At 39.6% G+C, this 27,788-nt stretch overlaps 2 protein-coding genes across 7 annotated transcripts in view; one reads left to right on the top strand and one right to left on the bottom strand.

The window, feature by feature from the left end:
• The first annotated feature begins 356 nt into the window (after positions 1 to 356).
• On the top strand, positions 357 to 23,152 carry THBS1 (thrombospondin 1). Of its 3 annotated transcripts, none has more exons than XM_042464466.1 (22): positions 357 to 665; positions 1,296 to 1,389; positions 4,699 to 5,276; positions 5,824 to 5,899; positions 6,074 to 6,270; positions 7,195 to 7,320; positions 7,862 to 7,955; positions 9,536 to 9,709; positions 10,138 to 10,314; positions 10,561 to 10,734; positions 11,077 to 11,204; positions 11,337 to 11,489; positions 11,812 to 12,030; positions 12,337 to 12,444; positions 12,902 to 13,061; positions 13,718 to 13,836; positions 16,037 to 16,271; positions 16,971 to 17,198; positions 17,879 to 18,150; positions 18,945 to 19,042; positions 19,165 to 19,304; positions 20,519 to 23,152. In XM_042464466.1, the coding sequence occupies exons 2-22, from the start codon at positions 1,323 to 1,325 to the stop codon at positions 20,524 to 20,526; spliced, it is 3,531 nt and encodes a 1,176-aa protein (XP_042320400.1). In that variant the 5' UTR covers positions 357 to 665; positions 1,296 to 1,322; the 3' UTR covers positions 20,527 to 23,152. The 3 variants fall into 3 exon arrangements, with proteins under 3 accessions (XP_042320400.1, XP_042320394.1, XP_042320406.1); XM_042464460.1 differs by having other exon boundaries at positions 1,271 to 1,389; XM_042464472.1 differs by lacking the exon at positions 19,165 to 19,304 and having other exon boundaries at positions 1,271 to 1,389.
• FSIP1 (fibrous sheath interacting protein 1) overlaps positions 9,560 to 27,788 on the bottom strand; it is a 591,530-nt gene continuing 573,301 nt past the window's right edge. For 2 of the 4 annotated variants that reach the window (XR_006103617.1, XR_006103618.1), the window contains 2 exons: positions 16,659 to 16,701; positions 9,562 to 9,680 (listed from right to left, as the gene is read on the bottom strand). The gene's annotated coding sequence lies outside the window, so the exon portion shown is untranslated. Of the gene's footprint in view, positions 9,681 to 16,658; positions 16,702 to 27,788 lie in introns of all 4 variants that reach the window. The other 2 variants (XM_042464491.1, XM_042464501.1) reach the window with 1 other exon arrangement.

Below are 27,788 nucleotides of genomic sequence, written 5' to 3'. Positions count from 1 at the left end.
TCCCCAATCTTGTGAGCCGCCTTGGGTCCCTTCCTGGGAGAAAGGCGGCCTAAAAAAATGAAATCAACTTATAAAGAAATAAAAATTAATGCTAATAACTCAACCCCCCACACAGCATGCTGACTAAAACCTCCCCTCAATGTAAGGCGCTTCCTTTCCCGCCAGCCATCCATCCATCTCCACATTCCTCCCCAATTTCGTCTGCTTCTCTTTCTGTGTGTGTGTGTGTTTTGTGTTGTTGTGAGGTAAACTGGCCCCCTCCCAACCCGCTTCCTCCCCGGAGGCTCCTGATTGGCTGGCGGGGCTTTTCAGGAATGCAAGCCACTCTTTAAAAGCCAAGGCAGCTCGCCTCTCCACTCCAGAAGAAGAAGAAGCGCCACCACCACCAGCAGCAGCAGCAGCCCCTGGAGCTAAAAGGGGCTGGAGTCAGAGGACTACTGGGCAACGTCTCCCCCTATTTTTTGTTTTCTTCTCTCCCCATTTGAGCCCCCCTTGGGCTGCTTGAATCTCCTCGGACCCTTCCAGGACCGAAAGTATTGGACTCTGCGAAAAAGAGGCAGCTCTTCCACTGGGGAAAAAGGATCTTGGTCCCTTGCCTTGGAGGAGGAGGAGACTGTTGCTCTGCTTTGGCCACTTTGGGTTGCCTCCCCTTTTTGCTTGGAAAGGTAAGCGCAGGGAGAAGCCACACTTGCCTGTTTCTCAGAGGGGTTTGGAGACCGAAGTGGGCTTAGTCTAGGAAAGCTGATGCCACCAACTTCTTTCTCCCATAGTTAGTGGTAGAAATCCAGACATAGCCGTGTTAGTCTGTGAGACCAGTATGTAGAGAGAGATCCTGTAGCACCTTTGAAACTCACTGGAAGAAAGAAGTGGGCAGCAGGAGCTTTCGTGGCTCTGAGGCAGTAGAACTGCCTGAAGTCTTTTGACGAAAGCTAGACTCCCTGAAAGAAAGGCATTCGGCAGCAGGAGCTTTCCTAGACTTCAGTTCTACTTCTTCAGATCTGCGAAAGCTCCCTGCTGCCAAAGTCTTTCTTTCAGGAGTCTCAAAGGTGCTGCAAGGCTTCACTCTCAAGAGCCCTTTGCAACAGAATCTCAAGCTTCTTGCCAGTGGCAACTTGATAAACCTTCCTTACCAGCCACTTTTGGGGGGGGGGGGTACTTCTTTCTTTCTTTCTTTCTTTCTTTCTTCCCTCTTTTTCTTTTCCCTTCTGTTTATCCATCATCGTCCCTCCACCTCAGGTCCATCACTTTTTCCCTCCTTTCTGGTTTGAAGGTTGTCCTTGTCGTTGTTGCTGCAGCTCCCTTTTTGGGGCGAGATCTCTGCCATGGAGTTGCCAGGCGGCCTCTTTCTCCTCCTGATGCTTGGCGTCCACGCGAGCAACCGGATCCCAGGTAAATCGGATTGCTTTCTGGGGAAGAGGAAGGGGGGGCTCCTTGGAGAGAGTTGTGGTTGTGGTTCGCCTTGCGACCCTGAAATGGAGTGTCCTTGGCAAGGTTGGGTCGGAGGTTTGCCCTCAGGCTGAGAGAGTGTGACTGGTCCAAGGGCTCAGCAAGGATTCGAACCCAGGATCCTTGGAGTCGTAGCCCAGCTCTCAAACCACTATGCTTTGGAGCACAACTCTTACAACCCTACAATTTGTGGGAGTTGTGGTCCCCGAATAGGGTCCTCCTTTTCCAGGACATGCCCTCCATTTGAAGCTGCTGTCCAATACCAAAATGGTCCTCCATTCTGAGCAGGACTAAGAAGCATGGTTTTAATGGCTGTATTTAACCCGCTTTAACTCTTTGTCTGGCTCAAGGCTATGGAATTCTGGGAGCTGGAATTCTGGGAGCTCCAGCTCCCAGTATACCATAACCTTGAGCCAGACAAAAAGTTAAAGCGGGGCCAAACCGGGTTATTTCTCCAGTGTGGATGCAGGAGTGGTTTTAGCTCTTATGTGGTGTCATGTCCTCTGTTGTTGTTGTTTTATTGTTTCTTGAGGGTCCTACATTTTGCTGTGCCTTGTCCTCCTTTGCGGTTGGGAGGTCTGGTCACGCTGTTTCCAAAAGTAACTTCCCCAAGATCTGGGGAGGGGTGGTAGGCCCCCCGCATTGAGAGAAGAGAGCCCACCTGTTTGGCGCTGGTTTTGGAGGAATAGGAATGGGAGCGCCTGGCTGGGGACTCTGTGAAACTGGTCCACCAGGGTTGGGGGGGGGGGGGGCTGGGGGACTCCATCCTCAAATGTCTGCAGCAGACATAAGACCAGTGCTTGTTGCTGCTGTTATGTGCCCTCAAGTCAAGCCCAACTTGTGGCTAACCCTAAGGCAAAAATCTATAATGGGGGTTTTCTTGTCAAGGTATGTTCAGAGGAGGTTTCCCCTTGCCTGCCCCTGAGGCTGAGAGAGTGTGACTCATCCAAACACTCCATGGGTTTCGTGGCTGAGCAGGGAATCAGACCCTGGTCTCCCAAGTCATAGTCCAACACTCAGACCACTGCATCATGCTGGCTTTCTCAGAACAAGGGGAATCCCCAGTAATTGATTCAGCTCTACCCTCAGTTGGGATTGCACACTTAGCTGAAAATAGCTGCATGCTGGTTCTGTGTGGTGGCTCTCCACCCAAAACTACAGCCCCCTTTGAGGCAGGGAGGCAGTTTTCTGTGAGGCTGGCTTTGGGACCTTCCTCCAGACTCATTTTCCCTGACTGGACGGAGCTGTGGTTCAGAAACAGAGGGGTGCCCCCTTTCCTCCTCAGGCTGACATTTGGGGGCTCTGTGCAAGCCACAAACACTCCAAATCAGAGACCCCACAATTGACTTGGACATAAGTCAGACTCGTCGCTTCAGTGACTTGACTTGACACACTGGACACTCAACTGGACTTGAGACTTGTATATTTTTAGTGACTGACTTGCTGGTGCCATTCACTTTGAGCAGCAAGCAAGTTCTGCTCCCAGGGACCGGGGTGCATTTCTTAGAAGAGAACAGCAAATGCGTTAAGCAATGGGCTTGAGGCAGAAGGATCCTTCTGAAGCTTTTGAAAGTTTTAGAAGGTTCCTCAGGTGTGCAACAGGTACAAGTTGCTGAGCAGATCTCACTCATTTGCTGTTCTTCTTCAAGAAACACATCCCATTACTTTTTTCTGTTAAAAGTTGGCTCCCAGACTTGAGACTTGACTTAAGACTTGGACTAAAAGACAAATACATCACTGGTATGTGTGTGCTGTATGGCTTCAAGTCATTTCCAACTTAAGGTGACCCTATCATGGGCAGGGTGATGAGAGGTCCTCCTTTTCCAGGATGTGTCCTGGAATTTCAAAATGTTCTCTGGTTTGGGCATCGTTAAGAAGTGTGAATTGACATTTCTATGAGTGTTTTTTGCTTTTATTTGGTCACCCAATGGGTTTCCATGGCTGAGCTGGGAATCAAACTCTGGTCTCCAGAGTTGTCCAACATTCAAAATCACTAAGCTATGCTGCCTGTTGCCAAAGCAAACTTTCCATGGGGTTTTCTTGGCAGAATTTCTTCAGAGGTAGTTTGCCATTGCCATCAGAGGCTGAGAGAGTGTGACTTGCCTAGGGTCACCTAGTGGGTTTCATGGCTCAGCAGGAATTCAAACCCTGGTCTCCAGAGTCATAGTCCAGTGCTCAAATCAGTATGTCACACTGACTCTTTGAGCAAAGTTCTTCTTGTTATTCTTTTATTCTTAACAGATGCTCTGGCAGTGAGGCCAAGGTCTGAGGTTTTGAATCCTGTAAAGCATTGTTTACTCTTGGGACCTCCCCCTCTTTACATCTACATGCAAATGACACCCCCCCCAAGTCCATGTAGTATATGAATTAAAAATTGGTTTATTTAGTGTGCATATTTTTATTCACACATTCATATATATATTTATGTTTTAACATTTTAGAAGTAAATAACATTGTTCGCATTAGAACAGATTTATTTAAGTAAATTCAGTATTTAACTCTACATGTGTAAATTTTGTGCATTAAAAGGCTTGGGAAGAGAAAGAGGGATCAGGGCCTCCACGTCTCCTGTGAGCAACTGTTAGGCACCCCTAGGCACCCCACTGTTTGAGAACCACTGTGGTAAAGCTCAAATACCTGAGCAAGCTTTTTGTATTTCTTAAGACATGCCTCACGCCCCTCAATCCAAAATTGTCTTGTAACTTCTGAGAGCTGCGCCAGCTTGGCTGCCTCCTTTCACCTCAGAGCGTGCATAACTGGCTGACTTTCCCTTGCCCAGAGCACATTCCTTAAGGTCCCCCCCCCCCCCCCACACACACACACAACCTTCCAGGATCACAGCATTAGTTGTCTTCTCACAGCCAATATGCTTAACAAGATGCAGGATGAAGAGGCAGAGCAGTTAGAGTAATGGTCTGCTGATCCATTGTGGTCTGCATTCAAATCCCATCCCTTTTGTGAGTTTTAGAGCCAATGTGTGTAGTAGTTCAATGTTGGATTTAGGATTCAAGGAGACCAGGGTTCAAATTCGTGTCATCAAGTCTCTCAGCTTCAAGCCTCCTCTGAACAAGTCTTACCAAGAAAATCCTATGGTAAGCTCACCATAAGTTAGAATTCACTTTAATGCATTTAGCAACAACAGCTTGCTTAACATTGATGCAGGGTGTGAAAATTCCCTAATTTCTCCGTAGGGTTTCCTCTGGTCCACAATAACCAATACATTTCTCTATTCCTCTCTCTTTCTCTTGACAGAGCCTGGGGATGATAACAGTGTTTTTGATCTCTTTGAACTAATTGGCTTTGGTCGCAAGGGAGCAGCCCGGAAGGCGGCAGGGGTACACCCTGTGAAGGGACCAGAGATTTCCAGCCCTGCCTACCGCATTGATGATGCCAATCGTATCCCTGCAATCCCTGACCACAAATTCCAAGACATTCTTTATGCCATCCAAGCTGAAAAGGGCTTCATTCTATTAGCTAACCTTCGTCCAGTGAAGAAGAGCCCTGGCACCCTGCTGGCTGTGGAGCGCAAGGACAATTCTGGCCATGTGTTTAAGCTCGTCTTGAATGGCAAGGCTAAAACCTTGGATTTGAGTATCTTTCCCAAGGAGGGTAACCAGTCTCTGGTGTCAGTGGAGGATGTTGAGTTGCCCCACGCACAGTGGAACAACATCACCCTCTTAGTCCAAGAAGATCAAGCTCAGCTGTATGTGGGATGTGAAAAAATGGTGAATGCTGAATTGGAAATCCCTATCCAGAATATCTTCACCAGGGACCTGGCAAGCAGTGCCAGACTCCGCATTGCAAAAGGAGGATTCAATGACAACTTTCAGGTGAGATGCCTTGTTGTAGCAGGTCCATGAATTTGTTTCAAGGAAGTAACCTGGAGTGGACACACATGCCTTACTACAACTTTTTCCTGGCTGCCATTAAAAATTACTGTCTATGAGGGAAAGGAAGAGAGTGTTGACATTTGTCTATTATTAATTGCAAAAATTATTCAGATGTGAGCCTTGAGCCATTAGGAAATTTTCTATATAGTAATACTGTTCACAAGGAAGAAAAAGTGAATACATGTATAAAGAGGATTCTGGCCAACATAGGTTGTACATTTGCTTTCTTATAAAAATAAGATTATAAATGTATGTTCTGTTTCCATTCAAGAAAAATGCCTGTAGAGTTTAGATGGGAAAATAGTTCTGCCAACAAGTATTTTGGTTACTGTCAAACTGTGATCCATATGTTACACATATGTTGAAATTAAGTGCAAGCTTTTAAATGTGTAGATATATATTAATGTGCAAGTTTTTTACTGTACAATGCTTCCATTTTTTTAAAACAACCAGACGTTGCTAATTAATGCATTTTTTCCTTTTCCAGGGAATGCTGCAGAATGTGCGCTTTGTATTTGGAACCACAGTAGAAACTATCCTTAGGAACAAAGGCTGTGAGAGTTGTAAGTCTGTAATATTTCTCCATCTGCACTGGCCTTTCAAAAATCTTGCTTTGAGAAAAACTGTATACTATAAAATTTCTGCCTTAAATATATATTTTATCTGATTTCTGGTTCTATTTTATAATACACACATGTATGCCTATAATCATGACATGCATGAATTTTCTGTTTTAGCTACTAGGACCATCATTAAGTTGGACAATCCCATTAATGGTTCCCGCCCAGCCATTCGCACAAACTACATTGGCCATAAAACAAAAGACATCCAGGCAATCTGTGGATTCTCCTGTGATGAACTCACCAATGTGTTTGTAGAACTGCAAAGCTTACGAGCCCTGGTTACAACACTTCAAGATTCAGTCCACAAAGTGGTAAGTAGCTATTAAACACACAGGGGCTCGACAGACAAGGAGAAAGGGGCGGCGAGACGCCACCCCTTTCTGCCCCCAATAGAGGCTCTTGGCAGGGGGTTTTAGGGTGCGTGAGGGGCACCATTGAACCCCCTCATGTGCACTGATGATGAATGTGTGGCGTGGCACCGTTTGGATGCTGCGTCGCACGTACGTCATCATAGCGGCCCCCATGTGGATAGGGGTGAACCATAATGGCAACCGGACAGCGCAGTAGGGCTTGGTAGCGTGCGGATGCTCTGCTGTCTCGAGCCCTAAAATTGGCCCCAGGCCGGCGCATAGCACCAGTCTTTACCAGGCCACAGTAATGAAACTGAAGAGCAAACTGACCTCTAAAGCCTCATTGACACATACAGACCTGCTGCTCATTTTCTGCATACAGACCAAATTGTATAATAGAAGGCAAACTTGTAAACTGCCACTCCCCTGTGATGGGTAAGAATTATTTTCAGGTGACAAGGAGGAAAAAAGCTTCTGTAAACAGAAAGAAAGTGGACCCATTCTTCTTTCCCTTTCCCTGACCACAAATTGGCTAGCATTTTGGAGCTAAAACCACAATGTAAACTGGGCTATGGCTAGACCCAGGCTGTGGCAGTAGTTTCTAGTATGTTAGTGTTAGTTTCTTCAGCTATTGTTGCTACATAAATGGTAGCTGTAGGCTGTAACTATGTATACCTAGCCTAGTTAACCCTAAAACGTCTCTATATGACCCCACAGATAGGAAGTACTGAATTAATGGCTTGAATGTGTGAACTAGTCTTGGGGCTCTTATCTGTGCAGTACTCCCATGTATTCTAGTGGGTTTATAGTTGCAATGTAATGACATTTACTTGGAAGCATGATCCATTGGCATTAACTGAACTATTCTCTTTTTTTCTCTTTAAGAATGGTCTCATGGAATTTGTTGGTGGTCCATTTAAAATAAGTCCTGGGGCATGCCTTCATAATCAAGTTGTGTACCAAAATACAGCTGAATGGACCACTGATAGCTGCACTACATGTACTTGCCAGGTAAAGATTCCTTAAAAAACCATGATGTTTGATTTTCCATCACCATCAATCATTTAGGTGGTATAATATGTAGAAATGTGACCTATGTACAGAAGGAACAGCACACTTAATTGTATAATATTTCAAAGTAAAAACCAGACATTTTCCCCTAGTGGAAAACTGGATGCTACTGACACTTTCATTAGCATTTTACAGAACTAGTAGCATCAATACCTTTTCTGTTTATTAGAAAAGAATATTAGTTTTCCACAGTTTAAGAAATTGGGTACTCTGTACCAGGCCGAAGGGAGGGGGATTACATAGATAGGCAATGGAAAGAAGCCCTGTTCTGGATTTACCCTCACATCTACTGCCCACTTGGTGAGGAGAGAAGCAATGACATATTTGCTGGCTCTGCCCTTTCCACTGCAGTCACAATGGCCTGCTTTGCCCCTAGATCCCAATAAATATTGTTGATAAACTTCTAGCATTTTTCTGTTCTGAGATGAAGTGTCAGATTTTTGCATGTGATTAATTGTTAATATAATCTTTTTCTGTTTAGAATTCTGTCGTTATCTGTCATAAAGTATCTTGCCCTCTTATGCCTTGTTCCAATGCCACTGTTCCTGATGGAGAATGCTGCCCAAGATGTTGGCGTAAGTTATTAAAGCTTCTTAACCATTTTTACACTAATGAATTCCAGTTTATAACTAGAAATTGTTTTAAAATGTACTCTAAATGCCATCATGTTAGTGTAGAAGTCTGTGGTGATTAGCTTTTGGAAAATTTGTGTGTAGCACTGACAAGCCTCAAATTCCAAAATGAGGATGCTGGCATCTTATAAATAGTTTGGGATCAGCTATGAAAAAATTGCACTGTAATGATGAAAGGGATATGTTGAAGTACATTTATAGTAAATTATGTGTTTATTTAGTTTACAGACATATAGCACACAGTTCTGCCTCAGGGTGGCCTAAAGTAAACAACATTAAAAACATACAAATAAAATCCATTAATAACCATAAACCCATGGACTAGAACCAGACATGAGGTGAGAAATTGCTAATAGTGTGGAATGTCCAGAAAATACATTTTAAATCTATTTATTCCTTTAAATATTCCATATGAGGCAAAACTGCTTACATTACAAACTGCTGAAGAATTACATAAATGATAAATCACTGTCCCAGAGTATTCCAGTTTCCATACTAATTCTGTATAAAGTAGGTTTTTTTAACAGCACACAATTTGAACTTTTGGTTGCATCTGATTTTTTTTCTCAGTTAAAAAGGTGGTTATAATTTCCTAGCTCTAATCAGAGTATGGGAGAGAACCACACCTATTAAAATTAGCTTAGAAAAGTATTTCCTTCCCCTAACACATCAACAAAACAGATGATAGTGAAAGGACCTTAATTAATTTAAGAATTCCAGAGCAAGTTGAGTAAGTTTCTTGTTCTAAAGGCTATTGTTCAGATGACAACACCACAGAGTGCTTGTATTGTTCAGAATACATAATGTGAGATAGGCAGGCCTGGATTAGATATTCTGCCAAGCTAGCTGCTGTACAGGACCATAAGCAGGTCAACTGGCATAATTACCTGGGAGGTCCTCCATTCATAAAACCTTTCTGTTACCTTCACTGACACCTTTTGAAGTGGTTTAAAATATTGAAAATGACAGCCATTTCTGAATTTGAGGAAGTCTAAACAAAATGTTAGTAGGCAGAATTCTGCTCCAGAAGATTTCAACAGCAACCCAAATGTGGAAATATGTGTGGCTATTTTTTATATGAAAATCCTTACAGAAAACTGCAAAAACTTTAAGCTGTTTCTGAGCATTTTTAAAACAGTCATTAAAGTGAGATGTAGGTGGTTATCAAAGGTCAAAACAAATGGAAGCAGAAGACTGAGGAAGTGTTATTATGCTAACCTGTTTTATTATCTGAAATACAATGAAAGCTATCCCTAAATTTGTTAGTTGTCATGCTTCCCACTGAAACAACTCTTCATCATCAAGACATTTGATGCTTGTTGCTTTTCTTAAAGAAAGGCACATAGCAGGTAATTAGCTGTTTCAATTACTTAGAAATGGACTGTTGCAACAATACAGTTGCAAACAAAAAATACAGGCGTAGAAACAGTTTTAAGCTATTCAATTAAACAAATCTCAGCACAGAATATGTAAGGAAGAATTATTGGTATATGATACAAATAATAAAGTGTTTCTGTTTACAGTCAGTGATTCTGCAGAAGATATTTGGTCTCCTTGGTCCGAGTGGACAACTTGCTCGGCGACATGTGGCAATGGGATCCAGCAGAGAGGACGTTCTTGTGACAGAATCAACCATCGCTGCGAAGGCTCCTCTGTCCAAACACGAATCTGCAATATGCAAGAGTGTGATAAGAGATGTAAGAATTAAATTTTTTCATGCAGAAAATAAATGCAAATTATTTTGGTCATCAGTGTTTGGTCAATCAACATAATGTTGAGAAACTGATTAATGCTTTATGTTACTGACAAGCACAGTTTGGTTGCTTGCAAATCAACATCATCATGAAGCATTTTTCCCCTAGTACGTTGAGTTGATACAATAGTGGGCTACTTAAATCAATACAAGTAGTAATATACAATTTTTTGTTCATTTTTCAAATATCAAATCAAATATAATACAGTAGTTCTCAGTTTCAGTTGTGACACATCATCATATCTTTCTCTATTTTAATTATATTATCTAATATTAGCAATTCTGTATTACTGCTTACATCAGAAGTGTCCTACTTATTACTTATAAAGATCATGATTCTTTGTCACCAGTAACATGTATGTCTATTTATAGTCAGACAGAATGGTGCCTGGAGCCATTGGTCCCCTTGGTCGTCCTGTTCTGTGACTTGTGGAAGTGGAGTGATTACTAGAATCCGTCTGTGCAACTCTCCTCTTCCTCAGATGGGTGGCAAAGAGTGTGAAGGAGAAGCAAGAGAAAACATGCCTTGCGAGAAAAGCCCTTGCCCAAGTAAGTTGAGCATTAAAAACTGAATGCTTTGTATCTCATCTCCTGTTAAATCATCTGGCTGTGGTAATCATTTAAAAGAACAGAAGAAGAAAAATACAAGAAGGACCCCAATTAGCCTGAATTTTAAAGTTTTTATCATCTATAAGTTTATCTACATAGTACTGTAGATAACTTATTAGGGTACCAGAGGTTATCCGTGCTTTGTTTTCTGGATGCTTACACTTTCTAATTTTCATTTTTCTTTAGTCAATGGCAACTGGGGACCATGGTCACCATGGGATACCTGTCCAGTCACATGTGGAGGGGGTGTCCAGAAGCGTGGCCGTCTCTGCAACAATCCTGAGCCCCAGTATGGAGGGAAGGATTGTATAGGTGAAGCATTTGACAACCAGATCTGCAACAAGCAGGATTGCCCAATTGGTAAGTAATCATCTATTGCAACTGTGAACTGTAAAACAGCATTTGTTCTCTTTGCTCCATCATCTTCAGAACATTGTGGCGAACCTGAAGATACGGATGTCTAATTTTCTCAATGGAGAGGCAGCCATATCTTGTCAGTATGCTAACCAATACTGAGCTCATTTCCTACTGGTGTTATTTAGGGTAGAGGTGACCAAGACTATCAGTTCAGTGCAAATAAAATTAGATCCAAGGGAATTCTTTGACACAAAGAATATTTGTTGATCTGTTTTTCTTGCTATTGTTGTGCATGTCGTTAATAACATTATGGAATCCCATCTTTATTTTTTTTTTTCCTCCCAGATGGGTGCCTCTCTAACCCTTGCTTTGCGGGAACAACATGTACTAGTTTTCCTGATGGTTCCTGGAAATGTGGTGCTTGCCCTGCTGGCTATCATGGAAATGGAGTCAAATGCAAAGATGTTGATGAGGTACAAGAACTCAAATTGTTCATGGTATTTATAAATATATTATGTTTATTACTTTCAATTTAGGATAAAAATGTACAAAACATAAGTAAACCTACAACTATTGTAATGTAATTTCCCTCTCTTCTGTTCCAGTGTAAGGAGGTTCCAGATGCTTGCTTTGTCTTGAGTGGAGTGCACAGGTGTGAGAATACTGAGCCTGGGTACCACTGCCTGCCTTGCCCACCACGTTTTACTGGAACACAGCCCTTTGGACGAGGAGTGGAGAATGCAATAGCAAACAAGCAGGTATTACCCAGATACCAGGTTCCCTGTCTATAAAACTGCAGTGTCTTTTTGGATCTGTGCATGGCAGGAGGAAAAAGTAGGAGTTCTGTGCATGGGCCTGTTGATTAAAGGTACTTTAAATGGGGTGTATATATTTAAGACCTGGAAAAATGCTGAGGGTTGGGTCACACTGTTGAGTTCTTCACTGTGATTGTGTTCACAGGCATGCAGCTGCATGAAAAACTGCTAGTTTGAATTAAGCTGTAGATACGAAAAACGACTATGGGACAGACACACTTCTTCATGTGTATTCATTATTTGTTGTTTTTGTATGGTCTCTTAGGTCTGCAAACCACGTAATCCATGTACTGATGGAACTCATGACTGCAACAAGCATGCCCGGTGCATTTACCTTGGGCACTTCAGTGATCCCATGTATCGCTGTGAATGTAAACCAGGCTATGCTGGTAATGGCAATATCTGTGGAGAAGACACAGATTTAGATGGATGGCCAAATGAGAACCTTGTCTGCGTTGCCAATGCTACTTACCATTGCACTAAAGTAAGCATATTTCTACATTTTCTCTCACATGCCACTGCCCCCCTTAAAACTGGGGACAAACTTCATTTGGTTCACACCTTAATACTGATTGATTTAATTCTCCTACAGAAAGAATGCAATTATCCTTCAGTTTTTCCCCATTTCTATTGCTGTTTAATTTTCAGAACAAATTAAACCACAAATCTGAGAAAATTCCAATGGCGCAATACATTGATATCATCAGCCATGTTAGGCTGTGCCTATGCTCTTCACTGAATGAAATACAGCCATTTTTAGAAAATAATTGTGAATGTCTTTTTGCTGCAGGATAACTGCCCAAACCTTCCCAACTCTGGACAGGAAGATTATGATAAAGATGGAATTGGTGATGCTTGTGACAGTGATGATGATAATGACAATATTCCAGATGACAGAGTAAGTGTAACTTCTACTAAGTAAATAGAACTCTCCTTTTTGTCCATATTTTCACAAGGTCTGTTTCATATATTCAGAAGTTTGTTTCTACTTACATTTTTCTGAAATTTAGACTATGCTTATCACATCTTGATATAGGTAAAGGCTATCTGCTATGTTCAAGCTTGAAAACTGTAGGAAATTCTAGACAAATTGAGTGAGATGGTGGGCTGATGTAATTAATTCCACTCCACTGCGATCAAAAAACACCCTCCATACCTTCTATGCTCTGCAGGGCATAGAATGGGATGGCCACTGTACCACCAGATACTCTCATCTCACCCCTTGTCATCAGTGTAAAACAGGATTTTTCATTCTTCATCTGATAAATCTTTTCAAATAACAGTGTGTAAACCCAAAAGTGAACAAGTCAAATTTGTGGACATGTTTTAAAAGTTTTCTTGTCTGTCTTCTACAGGACAACTGCCCATTCATTTATAATCCACAGCAGTATGACTATGATAGGGATGATGTTGGTGATCGCTGTGATAACTGCCCTTACAATCACAATCCTGACCAGATAGATACAGATAATAATGGAGAAGGAGATGCTTGTGCTGTGGATATTGATGGCGATGGTACAGCTTTGTTTCTCTTTTCTTTCTCTATCCTTATCCACTTGCTTCACCCATCTGCATAGTGCCAGAAACCATCTGTTAATGTGAAATACCATTTGTCCCATTGAAAGAATATCTTGCGGCTTAAGATTCAGGATATAATTTTGTAGAGTTCTCAGTGAAATGAATATTAGCTGTCAGAGCTCCTTTGATCTATAGACTCCGGTAATAAAACAAAGTATAGATTTATTTGCTAGCTTAAATATAAGCACTGCTCTTCATTTGATTTAGATTCTGTAGAAAGAATTCCCAGTGGCCCTATATCACTTAATTATGCCCCAAAATCTGCCACCCCAGGTGGACTGTTGCCCTAACCTTGCCTCACAGCAGGACTGGTTCTACTTATTCAGTTATTATTTAGTGCACATAGGTGGCTATCCTTGGCTGTGTTTCAGTCTGAGTATCCACTTGGTTTGTGGGGCTGTAGATGATAATGAGAAATGTGCAACCACAGGATTGAATGATTACAGTGTCAGTGCTGTCATAAATCATGCTGGATGTGCTTCTTTTAGTACTTTCCTTTTATCTTTATAGTCACTGTCATACTTTACATTAAAATTATTTAGATGTACATTACTCATGTCACTAATTCTGAATGGTTCAATCTGCATTTGTAGGCATTCTTAATGAAAGAGACAACTGTCAGTATGTGTACAATGTTGATCAGAAAGATACAGACTTGGATGGTGTTGGTGATCAGTGTGACAACTGTCCTATGGAACACAATCCTGATCAGGTCAGCTTAATGCCTTTTCCTATAAATATTGCATTTGAGCTTATATTTACTAATTGATATCTGTTTCTTACCATACATAACATTGCAAAATATGTTAGTTGGCAACATGTTCAAGAATGCAACTGTTATTATCTGAAACATTTGAGGGTTTTTTCCCCAGAAGAGAGTAATGAGGCAGCTGATTATATAAAAGATTCAAGGATATCATTTTAGATGGAATGCATTCTGTTAGCAATAATAATAATAATAATAATAATAATAATAATAATAATAATAAATAATGCACCCCACATGTTGACTAATAGTACAAATGTAACCCTCAAGCTTGCATTTGTGGGAAAAGATGGGATATAAATTTAATGATCAAATAAATGAAAATTTCTGGTATCAGAGAAACTAACATTTTATTAAATTAGATTGATTAAGTCAACATAAACCATATGACACTGTAATCTAACATTCATATTTCCAATATGTAGTAATAAAACGTAACAAAGGTTTGTTTGCAAGAACTTCTTTCTATGACACATGTCCTGAGGCTAAGAGTGCAGTGAATTTAACTTCCTTTAAATGCACACGCAAGTTGTTTTGCTAAGAACAAAGTTGAAAGCTGTACAGAACACCTACATCACAACTCTAATAGAACAGTTCAAAGCATATTCCAAAATTCATTCTCAGTGTGTTCATGTGTGTGCATATAAAAGCTTTACTTGCTTAGGGACTGCAAACAAAGTGAGTTTTCAAGCCCCTCCCATTTAATTTGAGGGTTCTATAGCAGCAGTGGATAAAACTTGTACAGTCCTGTTATTACAAAGCAGTAGGATTAATAGCTTCAGGGGCATAACTTGAATGCTTGAATGGTCCCAGCAAAACTGCAGTAAATTGGTAGAATCTAGATGGGCACCAGAGGTTAAATAGTCGCTTAAAATATCAAAAGTCTCCTCATACTTTTTGTTAGACTATTTTAATAAAAGGGTGATTTCTAAAGTAATGGGTAAAAATAAATGGTATAAATGAATTTTAAGTATTCCTGTTTGAGAATACTAACTTTCAGTTGCACACAAATCTTGCTCTTCAGCTGGCAGTTCAATGCGCTTCACTAATTTTCTCAGTGAAATGATCTCATGCCATCAGTCCAACAGTAACACAAAACTAGATAAACTGCGATAGCTTGATTGTCATAGTTTGTATCTAGATATCATAAGTCAGAAAGTGAATCGCCTGATAACACAAGTACATGTGAACTATAAATGATTAATATCTTAAAAGAGTAATGTAACCTACAGTGCTGCATTAAATTAATATATTTCTGACTCATCACTGTGGGCACCATGCCAGCACTGGATCTTTACTGGGAGTAGAAGTCAAAGTATAGACTTTCAAGATAGAGGATGGCAAAACAGTGAGGTAGATTTTTTTAAAAACCTACTGCCATCCATTTGTACAGCATTTGTACTTGGAAAGTACAAAGTGCAAGAAAAAGCAGAAAGTGGAACTTTCATCTTATCTGGAAAAGTAAACAGATTAGTGCATTCTGGCAAAGAATTTACATAGAAGTGTGTGCCAAGAAAAGGATGAACTCAGTATTTTCTCAGGTCCTAATGGTCTGATGAATACATTTGTGGGGCTTAGGTAATGTGTTTCATGAAATTCCAAAACAAGCTGCAACAAGTAACTTTTTCAAATGGGCATTAATGCTTTATCAATGCCCAATTTCTTTCACCATTTAACTATAGTCAAGTCTCACAGCTCCAAACACTGGATTAGGTCCAAGATTTGTCCTTGGCTGCCAGAAAGACTGCAGCTCCACCACAACATACTCATTCAGGAGGTTCTTCAACCCTCTGTGCATCACTTTCAGGAGGCTGGAGGGAGTGAAGGCATGGAGGTACCCCTCTGCCACTCAGTTGCACATGCCTAAATCTGGATTCAAATTGTGTGTATTTTAATGTATAAAATGCTCCTCCATTCATCACCTTCTCCATTCACCACAGAGGAAGAGAAAGTTTCATGTGGGCAAAGGACTGCTGGTAGGGAGTTGCTTTTAATACTGAAATAAGAAACTCCATCTGAACGCTGCAGTTCAACAAGAGACTACTAAATGAGGCCACTGCTGAAACTAAATTAATCGTAGCAATTTTTCAGTTGTAGTTGGAGCCTTTAATTATGTCTTTAACAAATTCCTACATTTGCTTTCCAGACGGATTCCGACTCTGACCGTATAGGTGACAAATGTGATAGCAACCAGGACATTGATGAAGATGGCCATCAAAATAACCTTGATAACTGCCCATATGTGCCCAATGCTAATCAGGCTGACCATGACAAAGATGGGAAAGGTGATGCCTGTGACCATGATGATGATAATGACGGCATCCCAGATGATAAAGATAATTGCAGACTGGTTGCCAACCCAGACCAACTTGATTCTGATGGTAAGATCCGCTGTCAAACTGTACTAGAAAGAATTAGCTAGGACTAAACTTGCTAATACAGTGCAGTAGTTAGTCAACTTTTTTTTTTAATCCTCTCTAGTAAGAATAGGTAACCAGCCTGTTTTGCAGTTTCAGCATTTCTATGCAACATTTAATACAGCACTTAAGGGCAACATATTTTTTCCCCGATGCATAGAAGTAATATTGCTTTACTATACTGGGAAATACTGCCTTTTGTTCTGATCTGCTGATCTTTTTTTCAACCAAGATATACAGTGCTTGCACAGGACTTCCATGCATGCAAAGACTTCCTCAGTCACTTCAACAGGGGAGGTCAATCACAAGTTAAAAGACATGGCTTTTTACTGAAATGATGGAGAAGCTTACCTAATGGCTTCTTGGACCAAGCAGAGAGACTTGGCCTGGGGCACTATTTAAAAAGAGAAAAAAAATGAGGATAGAGAAAAATGATTTTGTAAGGAAATTACCAAATCTGCACCTTGGGTCTTAATTGTTGGCATAACTTGTATAAACATTATTGCTGCTGACCAAAGGTGGTTTCCAGGACTCAGCAAAATTCCTGGAAATATAAATTGCAACACGTATTTCAATATCATATGGAATTTGAAATGTGGTCACTTCTTGATTACTGTTTACATTTCTTGACTCTCGTTTTTATTTAATTTATTTTTTGGTCAGGTGATGGACGTGGAGATGCATGTAAAGATGACTTTGACAAAGATAATGTTCTAGACATTGATGACATCTGCCCAGAGAATGTTGATATCAGTGAGACAGACTTCCGTCGATTTCAAATGATTCCCTTGGATCCTAAGGGAACATCTCAAAATGATCCAAACTGGGTCGTTCGTCATCAAGGCAAAGAACTGGTTCAGACTGTCAACTGTGATCCTGGACTTGCAGTTGGTGAGTAGACAATTTGAGATCTCTGTGTATTTACCATATATGTGTGCAAATAAGAACAATATTCTTTCTGCGATGAGTAACTGTTTTGCTACAAAGCTCTGCTTCACCTTTGTCTATGTACAGTGGAAAGCTCACACCACTGGGCAAGTATTGTGTAATAAAATTTAACAAGTAGTTATTTCACCTTTGAATTCAGCTTCCCAGGCCCCCATTCTTCCTTGTGGCCAGCTTGTCTCTCTAACATCAGAGTAGGCAACAGCAAGTAGCCGGGTGGAGCGTCACAACTCACCCCCCACCATGACATTAGCAGACATTTCCCCTTGCGGTGTAAGAGTAATAGACTTCATACTTTTACAACAGAATGTAAATATAGCTGCTCATACCAGTTATCCTTTTGCAAGCAGTCAATATCTTTTAGTGGGAAAACCCAACTGTGATTATCTAGAGTACACATTTATTCTATCTTTCAGGATAGTTTTTGACATATCATAACTGCAGATTTAAAGGAAGTAAAAACATATATATATTAATTGGTTTGCTAGCTGTATAAAACTTTAATTAAAAGGCCTATTCTTAAATTAACCAATAATGATTTTTAATGCATGACAGAACATTGGCATTGTTATTGTTGTTATTACTACAAGATTGATAACAAACACATTTCCTTTCCTTTTTCTCAGGTTTTGATGAATTTAATGCTGTTGATTTCAGTGGTACATTCTTCATTAATACAGAAAGGGATGATGACTATGCAGGCTTTGTGTTTGGATATCAGTCCAGCAGTCGTTTTTATGTAGTCATGTGGAAACAAGTGACCCAGACTTATTGGGATATAGAACCAACCAAAGCTCAAGGATATTCAGGACTTTCTATCAAAGTAGTAAATTCCACCACAGGGCCCGGAACACACCTTCGTAATGCACTGTGGCACACTGGAAATACTGCTGGGCAGGTAAGAGAGTATTTTGGCTAATAAATTTATGCTGTGTTTCTGAGGTCTAGGGTGGATTATACTAAAGCACAAGGATGTTTTGTGAGAAAGAATTTTGATTTGAAAAATGTGTCTAAACAAAACTGAAATGCAAAATCACATGAATTCTGTGAGTTTTATGGGCTTTATACATACCCTGAGCTTTCTGCATTGGCTTCAGTTCAGGAGACTATACATGTGCATAGAAACAGTTTTTCTGTCCATCATGAAGACAGAAATTATCCCCCCCCCCCCAAAAAAAAAGTCACTGATTCACAAACCATAGCTGTCCATATGAGACAGCACCTAGGAACCCCTGGAACTGATAAGCTGGTCAAAAATGAACTGTATGAATATTCTTTCAAAGTGCTATTATAAAGGTTTTTTTCCCTGAATGATTCCCTTGACAGCTTTCTTCAATAAATAAATTCATTTCAAGCTATTTTAAGTTTTAATATCTTGGAGAAACAGGAATAACCAGATTCATGAAATGTTTTCTGTGCCTTTTTATACTGCACAAATCACTGCTGTGCATCTTTCCCAAAATAAGAAAGTGTACATCTTGTCCACTTAAAGGTAGGCCTGACAATCTCTTTCCTGAGGATTCAGTCAGTGTAGCTCACATAGAGAAACAGGAGCCACATGAAGCTCAGGGATGCTGGCTATACTGTTTCCCCCCTTTTGACATGTCTCAAATGGCATTCCAAGCATATGGTTGACCTCAAGGTCTTGTACACATTCTTAATACATAATTCATCCATATATTTACTTTTCAGGTGCGGACTCTGTGGCATGATCCTCGTCACACAGGCTGGAAAGATTTCACTGCCTACAGATGGCGTCTCAGTCACAGACCAAAGACTGGTTACATTCGGTAAGTGTCAATAAAACAACTTTAAAAGAGCTAACACCTTTTTGATAATGCCTAATTTCATATTTGTAGAACAAACATAATGTAGCTTGTTTAAGATTCATTACAATGACTTTCCTTTGCAGGGTTGTAATGTACGAAGGAAAGAAAATCATGGCTGATTCTGGCCCCATTTATGACAAAACCTATGCTGGCGGTCGGTTAGGATTATTTGTTTTCTCTCAAGAAATGGTGTTCTTCTCAGATCTTAAATATGAATGTAGAGGTAATAACCCACATTTTTTATTATAATTTGTTCTTTTGAAATAACTTGTATGGCAACTTCCTTATGCTCAAAATACTATGCCAATATATTACATTTTCAGTTTTATCAACTCAAAAGTGTTTTTTAAAAAATATCTGCAGGAGCTCTTTGGCTATATCACTCTGTGTGGGTGGATTGTACAGAAAATAATATTTAGTAGTGAAAACCATCACCTTGGAAAGAGTGATGTTTAGTACAGGATTTCATTTAAAGGGGTGTGAATATACTGGATTGTCAGCAGAACAGTATCTGCTAATGGAATGGATTCCTTTGATTCAACACCCACAGATCTGCACTGAAAGGTTGGTAGATTCTCCGGAGCAGATTTTAGGTAGTGTTTCAGGCTGTAAATGTGGGGAAGGGAACACCCCCTTGTGTGAGCAAAGATAGCAATAGCAAGTACATTTCTATACCACTTATCAGTGCACTTAAGCACTCCCTAAGCAATTTATAAATTGTAAGCTAATTGCCCCCAACAATCTGGGTACTCATTTTAGCGACTTCGGAAGGATGCAAGCCTGAGTCAAGCTTGAGCCCTTTTGCTGGTATTGAACTCATAACCTTATAGTTTGTGAGTGAGTGGCTGCAGTGCAGGCATTTAACCACTGCACCACAGGGCTCTTCTGCTTTTCATCGTAGAGTCCGAAGGGACAACAAGGGCCATCTACTCCAGCTCCCTGCCATACAGGAATATATAACTAAAGCCACCTTCCATGGAACCAGACTTTGAGACAAGGAGATAGCGTTTTTTAGATCCTCGATATCAGGGATAAGGAATGTGTGGCTTTGCAAATGTTCTTGGACTGCAATTCCCATCAGTAAAAATCAATTGTTAAGAATCATGGGAGCAGCAGAGAAATAACATCTAAAGAGCCAGGTGTTCCCCATCTCTCTTCTTTACTGAGATGCCTATTTGTAATCACTTCATATTTGAACCTCTTTTACCTATAGGTGTAGAACAATGGTTTATAAATCCACTTACATATGTTACAAACTTTCATAAAATTTCCTGGGTATCATCTCATATTTTGAAAGAGAATTATGTACCTGTTGTACTTGTTAGAATACAAAAAATATACACAAATGCCTTCTTCTGAAGATGTCTTCTAATGATAGCAGTTTAATTACTAATAAACCAGAAGTGGTAATTTGCTGTTTTTCCTTTCTTCTTGCAGATCCATGATGACAAGGCAGTTGACACAGAAAGTATTTCAAAATGCTGATATTGCACCTTCCAAAATATTTTGTTTCCACAAATCCTGGGACCATTTCTTTTTGCTCTTTCCTTTCTTCTGTTCATAGACTGAAAATACATGACCTGCCTCAAGATAATGCTTTTGAGAGAGAGAGCAAGCGAGCGGCAAAGGACACTTCCTATCTGACCTCTGTTGGCATAGAAGAAATCAAATTCTTTCACGAATAAGAACATCCTTTGCCTGAGGAGCAAATAGTCACTTCTGTAAGAAAGACATTTGTCTAGTTGGGCATTGTCACTGCCTCTCTTTAACTGGAGGTCCAATGGAGTAGCACTTTTATAGTAAGAACATTTTTATGACATGTTGTGGACTACTTAAACATTAACTGTACACTTCATCTTACAGAAGAGGGATAGAGAAAGAATAGCAGAAACTGAAGGCACCTGCCTCACGTTTTGAAATGGGAATGTGCTTCCGATGGTTTATATCCAGAAAAATTGGAGGGACTGTTACATGTCTATTGAACAATGTGATCCTATGTATGTTTGCTCAGATGCAAGTCCCAGTGAATTCAAATAGGACTTATTCCCACATAACTGTGCATAGGATTACAGCCTAACATTTCTTCAGTTAATAGGAAATGCTTGATTATATAGTAAAACTAGCTGCAGTAGCTGGCTAGCCCCATACAGCATTAAACATTTAAATATGCATATATATTGTGGGGCAAAAGGAGCAACAACATAGGCACATTGGATTGTGCCAGCTTGGTCAGGAAGGGTTTTTAGAGGAACAGATAGGAAAAGCAAGTTTACATGTGCCGTTGCATGATAACACAGAGATTTGATACGAGAGGTAGCTAGTACAGATGTAGCAAGAATATTAAGGTGCCTAAAAGCACCTTCATCTCAGTTTAGCACTTGTATTGGCCTTCAAGAAACTATGTTTGTTTTGCTTTTATTATGGTTACAAAGGCACAAAAAGTGACAAACACAATTAAATAGGAAAAAAAATTTTCTACAAAATGCAGTGGAGTGTTTTTTTAAAGGACATTTTGAAAACATTGATTTTTGTAGAAATGGAAATGTAGATAAAAAAATGTAAAATATTTATTTTTTACCTATCCTGTCATAACAAAGGATTATGGAGTGAAACAGAAAGAATGCGTCAAGACTATCCATTTAATCATTTTGCTACATGTCTCCATGACTGTCACATTGTAAATACAGGTTATTTATTTTTCTATAGTGAATCTAGATATCTGTATAGAAGATATTTTAGTTACAAAGAGCAAATTTTTCATAAACAATGTGGGGCACAGAAAAATAGTAGCTGGGTGGGGGTTAGGCTTTATGTTTTGTTCTCGATACATTTGTCTTTCTTCCTCTGTACAAAGCAGATGGCATATCGCTATATCCAACTGCTAGCCCCAGCTAGCATAGATCCATTAAGTCAACTGCTGAATGATGAGTCAACCCTTAGGTAAATCCCACCGATTCAGTGGGGTTACTCCAATGAGGACTAGCAGTTTTATTTAGGCCAAAGTATCCTAGTTGGTTACTTAAAGCTCCATTTTTAAACCACAAAGATGTTAAAATGTTGGCTGTTCTAGACTATTCACTCTTTTAAGAGAGGAGACAAGATAGCTTTTCTATCAGCGTTGGTCACAGTCCACTGATAGTCTACACAATTCCTCCTTTTAAAAGAATTTGCACAGGATACATTCTCAGTGGATGGTTGTATTTCTCACTTTTGTGATAGTGCTATACAGTTATAGCATGCCTATTGGTCATTGTGCCAGACAATGAAATAAAATCCCTGCCTGAGGAGGCTACAGATTAAAGGAAGAAAGGAGATGAGAACTATTTGACTTTTGCAGATCACACACCCTAGTCACTAAAGAGAAGTGTCTGACAGGTGGGATTTCTGGATCATTGTTTAAGACTGCTCATGGTATAAGGAGCAGCATATGTTTATCCACAAATTTCCTCTTACTGGGAAAAAAAGAATGTCAAAAGTGAAACTTTAATGTACAAATATTACCTCATTGTTGTGTAACTGAGAAAAGGAAAAAAAACCTTTGGATTAAGAAGAGTTTAAATACCAACAAAATTTAAAGCTACTGTAGTAAGAGAGAAAAAGATAGCAAGCTGTACATAGGTAAAAAATGTTTTTACAGAAACACATTTTCCCAAGTAAGAAAACAGCATTGAAGCAATCAATGCTTAGAATGATTTATGATATTGTGCTAGATTGGTTTCCCCCCATCATCTTGTATACAAGTCCTTGTATTTTGTATAAATTATTTTTTCATTAATGTTGGAACAGGTAATCTCTTATTTGTGTAGATATGCTATTTAAATAATTTATCAGGAAATGCTACCTGTAGAGCTGTAGTGTTTCTATTTTTATAAAACATTTGCACACTGAATTGAATAATTGTTTGCTTCCCATTCCCAGTGTTGTTGCTATTAGTATATACTTTTTTCCTAAAAATGAGCATATTTTGTACACATGTAAACCATTTTACAACTTTAAAGCTGTGTAAATTGTACAATAAATGTTTCCTGCATACAAGAAACAATAAACAAATACAGAAATCTATATTTACAATCTTTGGGTCTGGTTTCATGTTTTCATTCTTCCAAACATTTTGTTCCTTTCCCTTTTGCAATTCTGTTTTGAATGCTATATAAATGTCTTCATTCTAATGCAGGTGTCCAAATTGCTGACAAATATGTCACTAAGAAAGCATACTAAATACCTGGACAAGAAAGTTTCAGAGCCATAGGGTAAAGTAATCATCTCAATTTCTATTTTTAACATACTGTACTGGGTTTCAATCTGTTGTGACCAACAGGAGGCCTGTTCCTAAAGTTTGTACTTGCATTGATATTTAATTATGCAAATAACATAAATAACATAAGATTCAATTTGAACATGCCACTTGAATACAAAAATGCTAACTTCACATTAGTCTGGTGTTTTTTTTAAAAAAAAATCCTGATTAGAAACAGCAAAATGGTATACAGAAAGAAGATCCCTGACATTTTCCTCTTAAGAAAAAAAGCATACAAAAGTGTTTGTCTTCGTAATTATACTAGCAGCAACAGGATAATACCTGAAGTGCATAATGTCGCACTGTTTAAGTGGCAGGATAATATATAGGAAAGGGTTTAATTTATGTCAGAACTCAAATTGTTCTGAATACTACCTGAGTTGTAAAATCCATGTAGAAATATGCCTCCAAGAAATTCTTGAGTACCTTTAATGACCATCAAGTGGTTTCAAATTTCTCTTATTTAGCCAGTATTTTCTATTTTTCCTTTCTCTGGCTTTTTTTTTTGGGGGGGGGGGGGGGGGACTTCCTTATAGTTTTCCATCTTCAGTAAACTTTCTGCTCATCCTTCTGGCCTGTCCCAGTTTTATTGTCTTGAGTGTAATTCAGTTCTATTGAGTTTGTTGGGCCTCTCAAGAAAATCTACAAAGGACTTCAGTCTTGAGGCCAAACAAGCTAAGATGTGGGACATCCATGACCAAGTGTTTGTGAACTTCTCTCCCATGACATTTCTGTGAATTTGCCCCATGGAAAAACCATGTAGGTGTGGAGCCGGGGAAGTCTGGGAGGGGAGGAGAGAAGATTGGGAGGCATTTTATTTAGTCCCCAAAACGGACTCAATTGCACTGGTACTAATTATTACTGTTGCAAGTTCTTGCTTCTGATCATGGTCCTCCAATATGAAATTTAATGCACCTTGTATCACACACCATACTTCAGCAAAGACTGAAGAAAGTGAAGGAAGAAAGTGGAAGGCAGGTTTACAATTGAACATTATGTCAACAAATATAATGACCACAGATGAATTGCTTAATTTTAAAAGAGACAATAAAGACAAAGAAATAAAGATTTCCTGTACCTTGGGTCAGTCATTAATCAGAATGGAGACTGCAGCCAAAAAATCAGAATTCTTGAAAAGACTTAAAAAAGGAGCTATGAAGGAACTAGACAAGATCCTGAAGTGTAAAGAGATACCACTGAATACCAACGTCAAGATTGTCCATGCCATTATATTTCCCATTTCTACGTATGGTTGTGAAAGCTGGACAGTGGAGAAAGCAACTCATTTGAAATGTTGTGCTGGAGGAGAAGACACCCTGAACTGCCAAAAAGACAAATAAATGGGTCTTAGAGTAAAGCAAAACTCAACTCTCTCTAGAAGCCAAGATGACTAAACTGAGACTGTCATGCTTTGGAGACATGACTCATTAGAAAAGAGAGTTTTGTTCAAAAAAATAACTTCTTTCAAACCCCCACACTCCCAGGACTGCACAGGGTACCTCACTGCTGAAATGTCCCTAATAAAATGTGTGTGTGAATTGTCTTCATGCTGCTCAGCTCCAATTTAAGAAAAAATTTCTAAATGTACTATTGCTTTGCCTCTCTTCAAAATGCATCATGCCCATGCAACTTTAATTAAAATTGAGAGGCAATTATCTTTTTTAAAAAAATAAAATAAAATAGCAACAGCATAGGCATAATCCACCTGGGATTGATGGCAATGCAGCGATCAGTAGGAGACAGCATGGGTTTGTCAAAAACAAATCTTGACAAATTAATCTTATATCTTTATACAATGATTATAAGCTGGATGGAGATCTCAAATGGAGTGCCTCATGGCTCTGTCCTAAGGCCGTTACTCTTCAATGTTTTTATCAATGATGTAGAAGACGGGGTGGAGGGAATCCATATCAATGACACAAAACTGGGAGGGTTGTCTAACACATTGGAAGCCAGGGACAGCATTCAAAAGGAATTAGATAAAACTAGAAAAATAATCAAAATTAATCAATTGGATAATGTATTATCCGCTCCCTTCATCTCACTTAGCTGTCCTCCCTCCCCAGCCACTGGTTACCCACTCAGATGCCCACCCAGGGCTGCTGGGGCTAGTCTGGCATCCAGGCAAGTGATGCAGTGGGAGGGGACAGAAGGGACATGCGATGTCCATCTTTCTCTGATGTCTTTGCTTCCTCGCCTGAGAGAGCCACAGCACCAGAGAAAGTGGAAGGAAGGCCCAACAGAGTGGGCCTTCTCCTTGGAGATGTCACCTGGTGCAGTTTCTACTATACATCTTCCACCCCCTAGTGATGCCACTGATTCTTTAGATCATACAGAGTAGCATTTATCTGCTACTTGATAAGTAGGAAAGGTACTACTAAAAGCCAGCAAGAGGGAAAGTATTTTTTTCTAATGTTATTACTACAAGTTGAAAACATGACAGTCACTTTGGAAGACACTTACTTAATGCACCACAGAGAATGGACTATTTCCCATATATTATGAGGTCTAGGGGTGCATCTACACTATAGAAACAATGCAGTGTGCCACCACTTTAACTGCTATGGCTCCTGAATCCTGGGATTTGTAGTTTTGTGAAGCACCAGCACTCTGGCAGAGAAAGCTAAAAACCTTGCAAAATTACAGATCTAGGATTCCACAGGATAGAGCCACAACAGTTAAAGTGGTGTAAAACTTCATTACTTCTACAGTGTAGATGCACCCTTGGTCACCTCTTATCCTGTACCCATTATATTTGAAGGATTCTGTTCCTTCAGTGAAGTAGAAGTGGCATATAACTAACCAGGTTGTGGAACTGCTTCCCATGGGGTTAGGGTAAAAGGCCAGCCATCCTCCTCCCCCAAGATTTTCTATCTGCTCTCTTTCCACCAGCAGGCAAAGACTTTTTAATTTAGGCACATCTTAACTGATGTGACAAAAGGGTGTTTTAAAGTGGTGGGTGTTTTTACCTTTTAAACCATCTTTTAAATGTCTTATAAATTGTTTTAATGTTGTGCTTTCCATATAATTGTTTAGTTGAATTTTAATTTTTTTATAATACAGTTGTTGCTATACTTTGTTTCAATTTCTTGTAAGCTACCTTGGGCTGCACACCAAAAGAAAGGCAGGATATAAATTAAGCAAGAAATAAATAAGTAGCTACATAACAACCCTGAGAGGTAGGAAAGGTGAAGTCTTGGGTGACTGGCCCAAGATCACCCAGTGAGTTTGACAGCTTAAGTGAGAGTTGGGCCATGTCCAACATTCTTTAACACCCCAGCACTCTGTAAGCAAATATATGGACACAGACATCCATTCATCAGAAGAAGCACAGAACACACGTTCCCCAGGAAACAAATAGCATTACATTCGCACTTAGTAAAATTAGTCTCAAATACAGGAGATTCAGAATATTTCCAGTTAGCTATAATAATATGTTCTTCTATTGTAATCCTCCACATGTGCCCTTTTCTTATCCTTTCTTCCAACCATGCATTATAGAGGTCTTGAGCTGCACTTTTAGATACTACACAAAAAATTTTCCTCCGAATTCACCGGAATTGCGGCTAGAGGTTGTTATGGAAAGTATAGCAAAACCTGGCTCTCTATTCCCACTTTTCCACTGCTAGCAGTTGTTTTAGAAAACCTAACACATACCCTTTCAGTTTTCTTCTCTCACACCAGTTAAAACACACTTCCATGCCAGGCTTTTGACAGTGGAGGATTTAGTCTGTTGCTTCAACAGTGCTGTAATTGTCATCTCTGGGTAGTAAAATTATGTCTACAGGGAAAGGCATGGCTGCAGTAAACCCAGGTTCACCTCCCACTTAGATGCACACACTTTATTTAGTGCAGGACTGAATTTAGGCAAAATCTGTGCAATGAATATAACCACAGGTTTTGTCTACTTTGAAACAAAAAGCAGCCTGTTCATTGAACAAAATGATTAGCTTTCTTCAGCTACTCCTAGAAGAAAATGTTAAACATATGAAGCCCCAGTACCTTAAAGCATCACAGAATCCCTAACCAGAGAGATATGCAAAATGTGGGCTGGGGCGGTAGAATTCATTTGGTTTGCATTTTACTAAAAACCCACATAGTTTGCCTTTTCCAAACTAATATGTGAAGAGAAACATAATGACATTTCAGTTTTTTCACTTCACCAAATTTTGCACTAAAATTCTCCTATTTTTTTTAAAAATGTGTACAAAAATGTACATTAAGGGACAATTAACACAAAATGCATGTGTTGCGAGAGTGTGCATAAATACAAACTTCTGCAACACATGCATTTTGTGTTCATTGTATGTACGGGAAACTTAATATTGAATGCCATATATCACGTGCTTGTAAAAGTTCTTGTAAACATGCATATATTGGGGGGTAACTGCATATAAAGTAGCATATGAA

The sequence above is a fragment of the Sceloporus undulatus genome, chromosome 1 (assembly GCF_019175285.1).
Source record: "Sceloporus undulatus isolate JIND9_A2432 ecotype Alabama chromosome 1, SceUnd_v1.1, whole genome shotgun sequence".
NCBI classification, from domain to species: domain Eukaryota; kingdom Metazoa; phylum Chordata; class Lepidosauria; order Squamata; family Phrynosomatidae; genus Sceloporus; species Sceloporus undulatus.
Note: the sequence above shows the minus strand (reverse complement) of the source record. Positions and strands in the feature narration are given on the sequence as shown.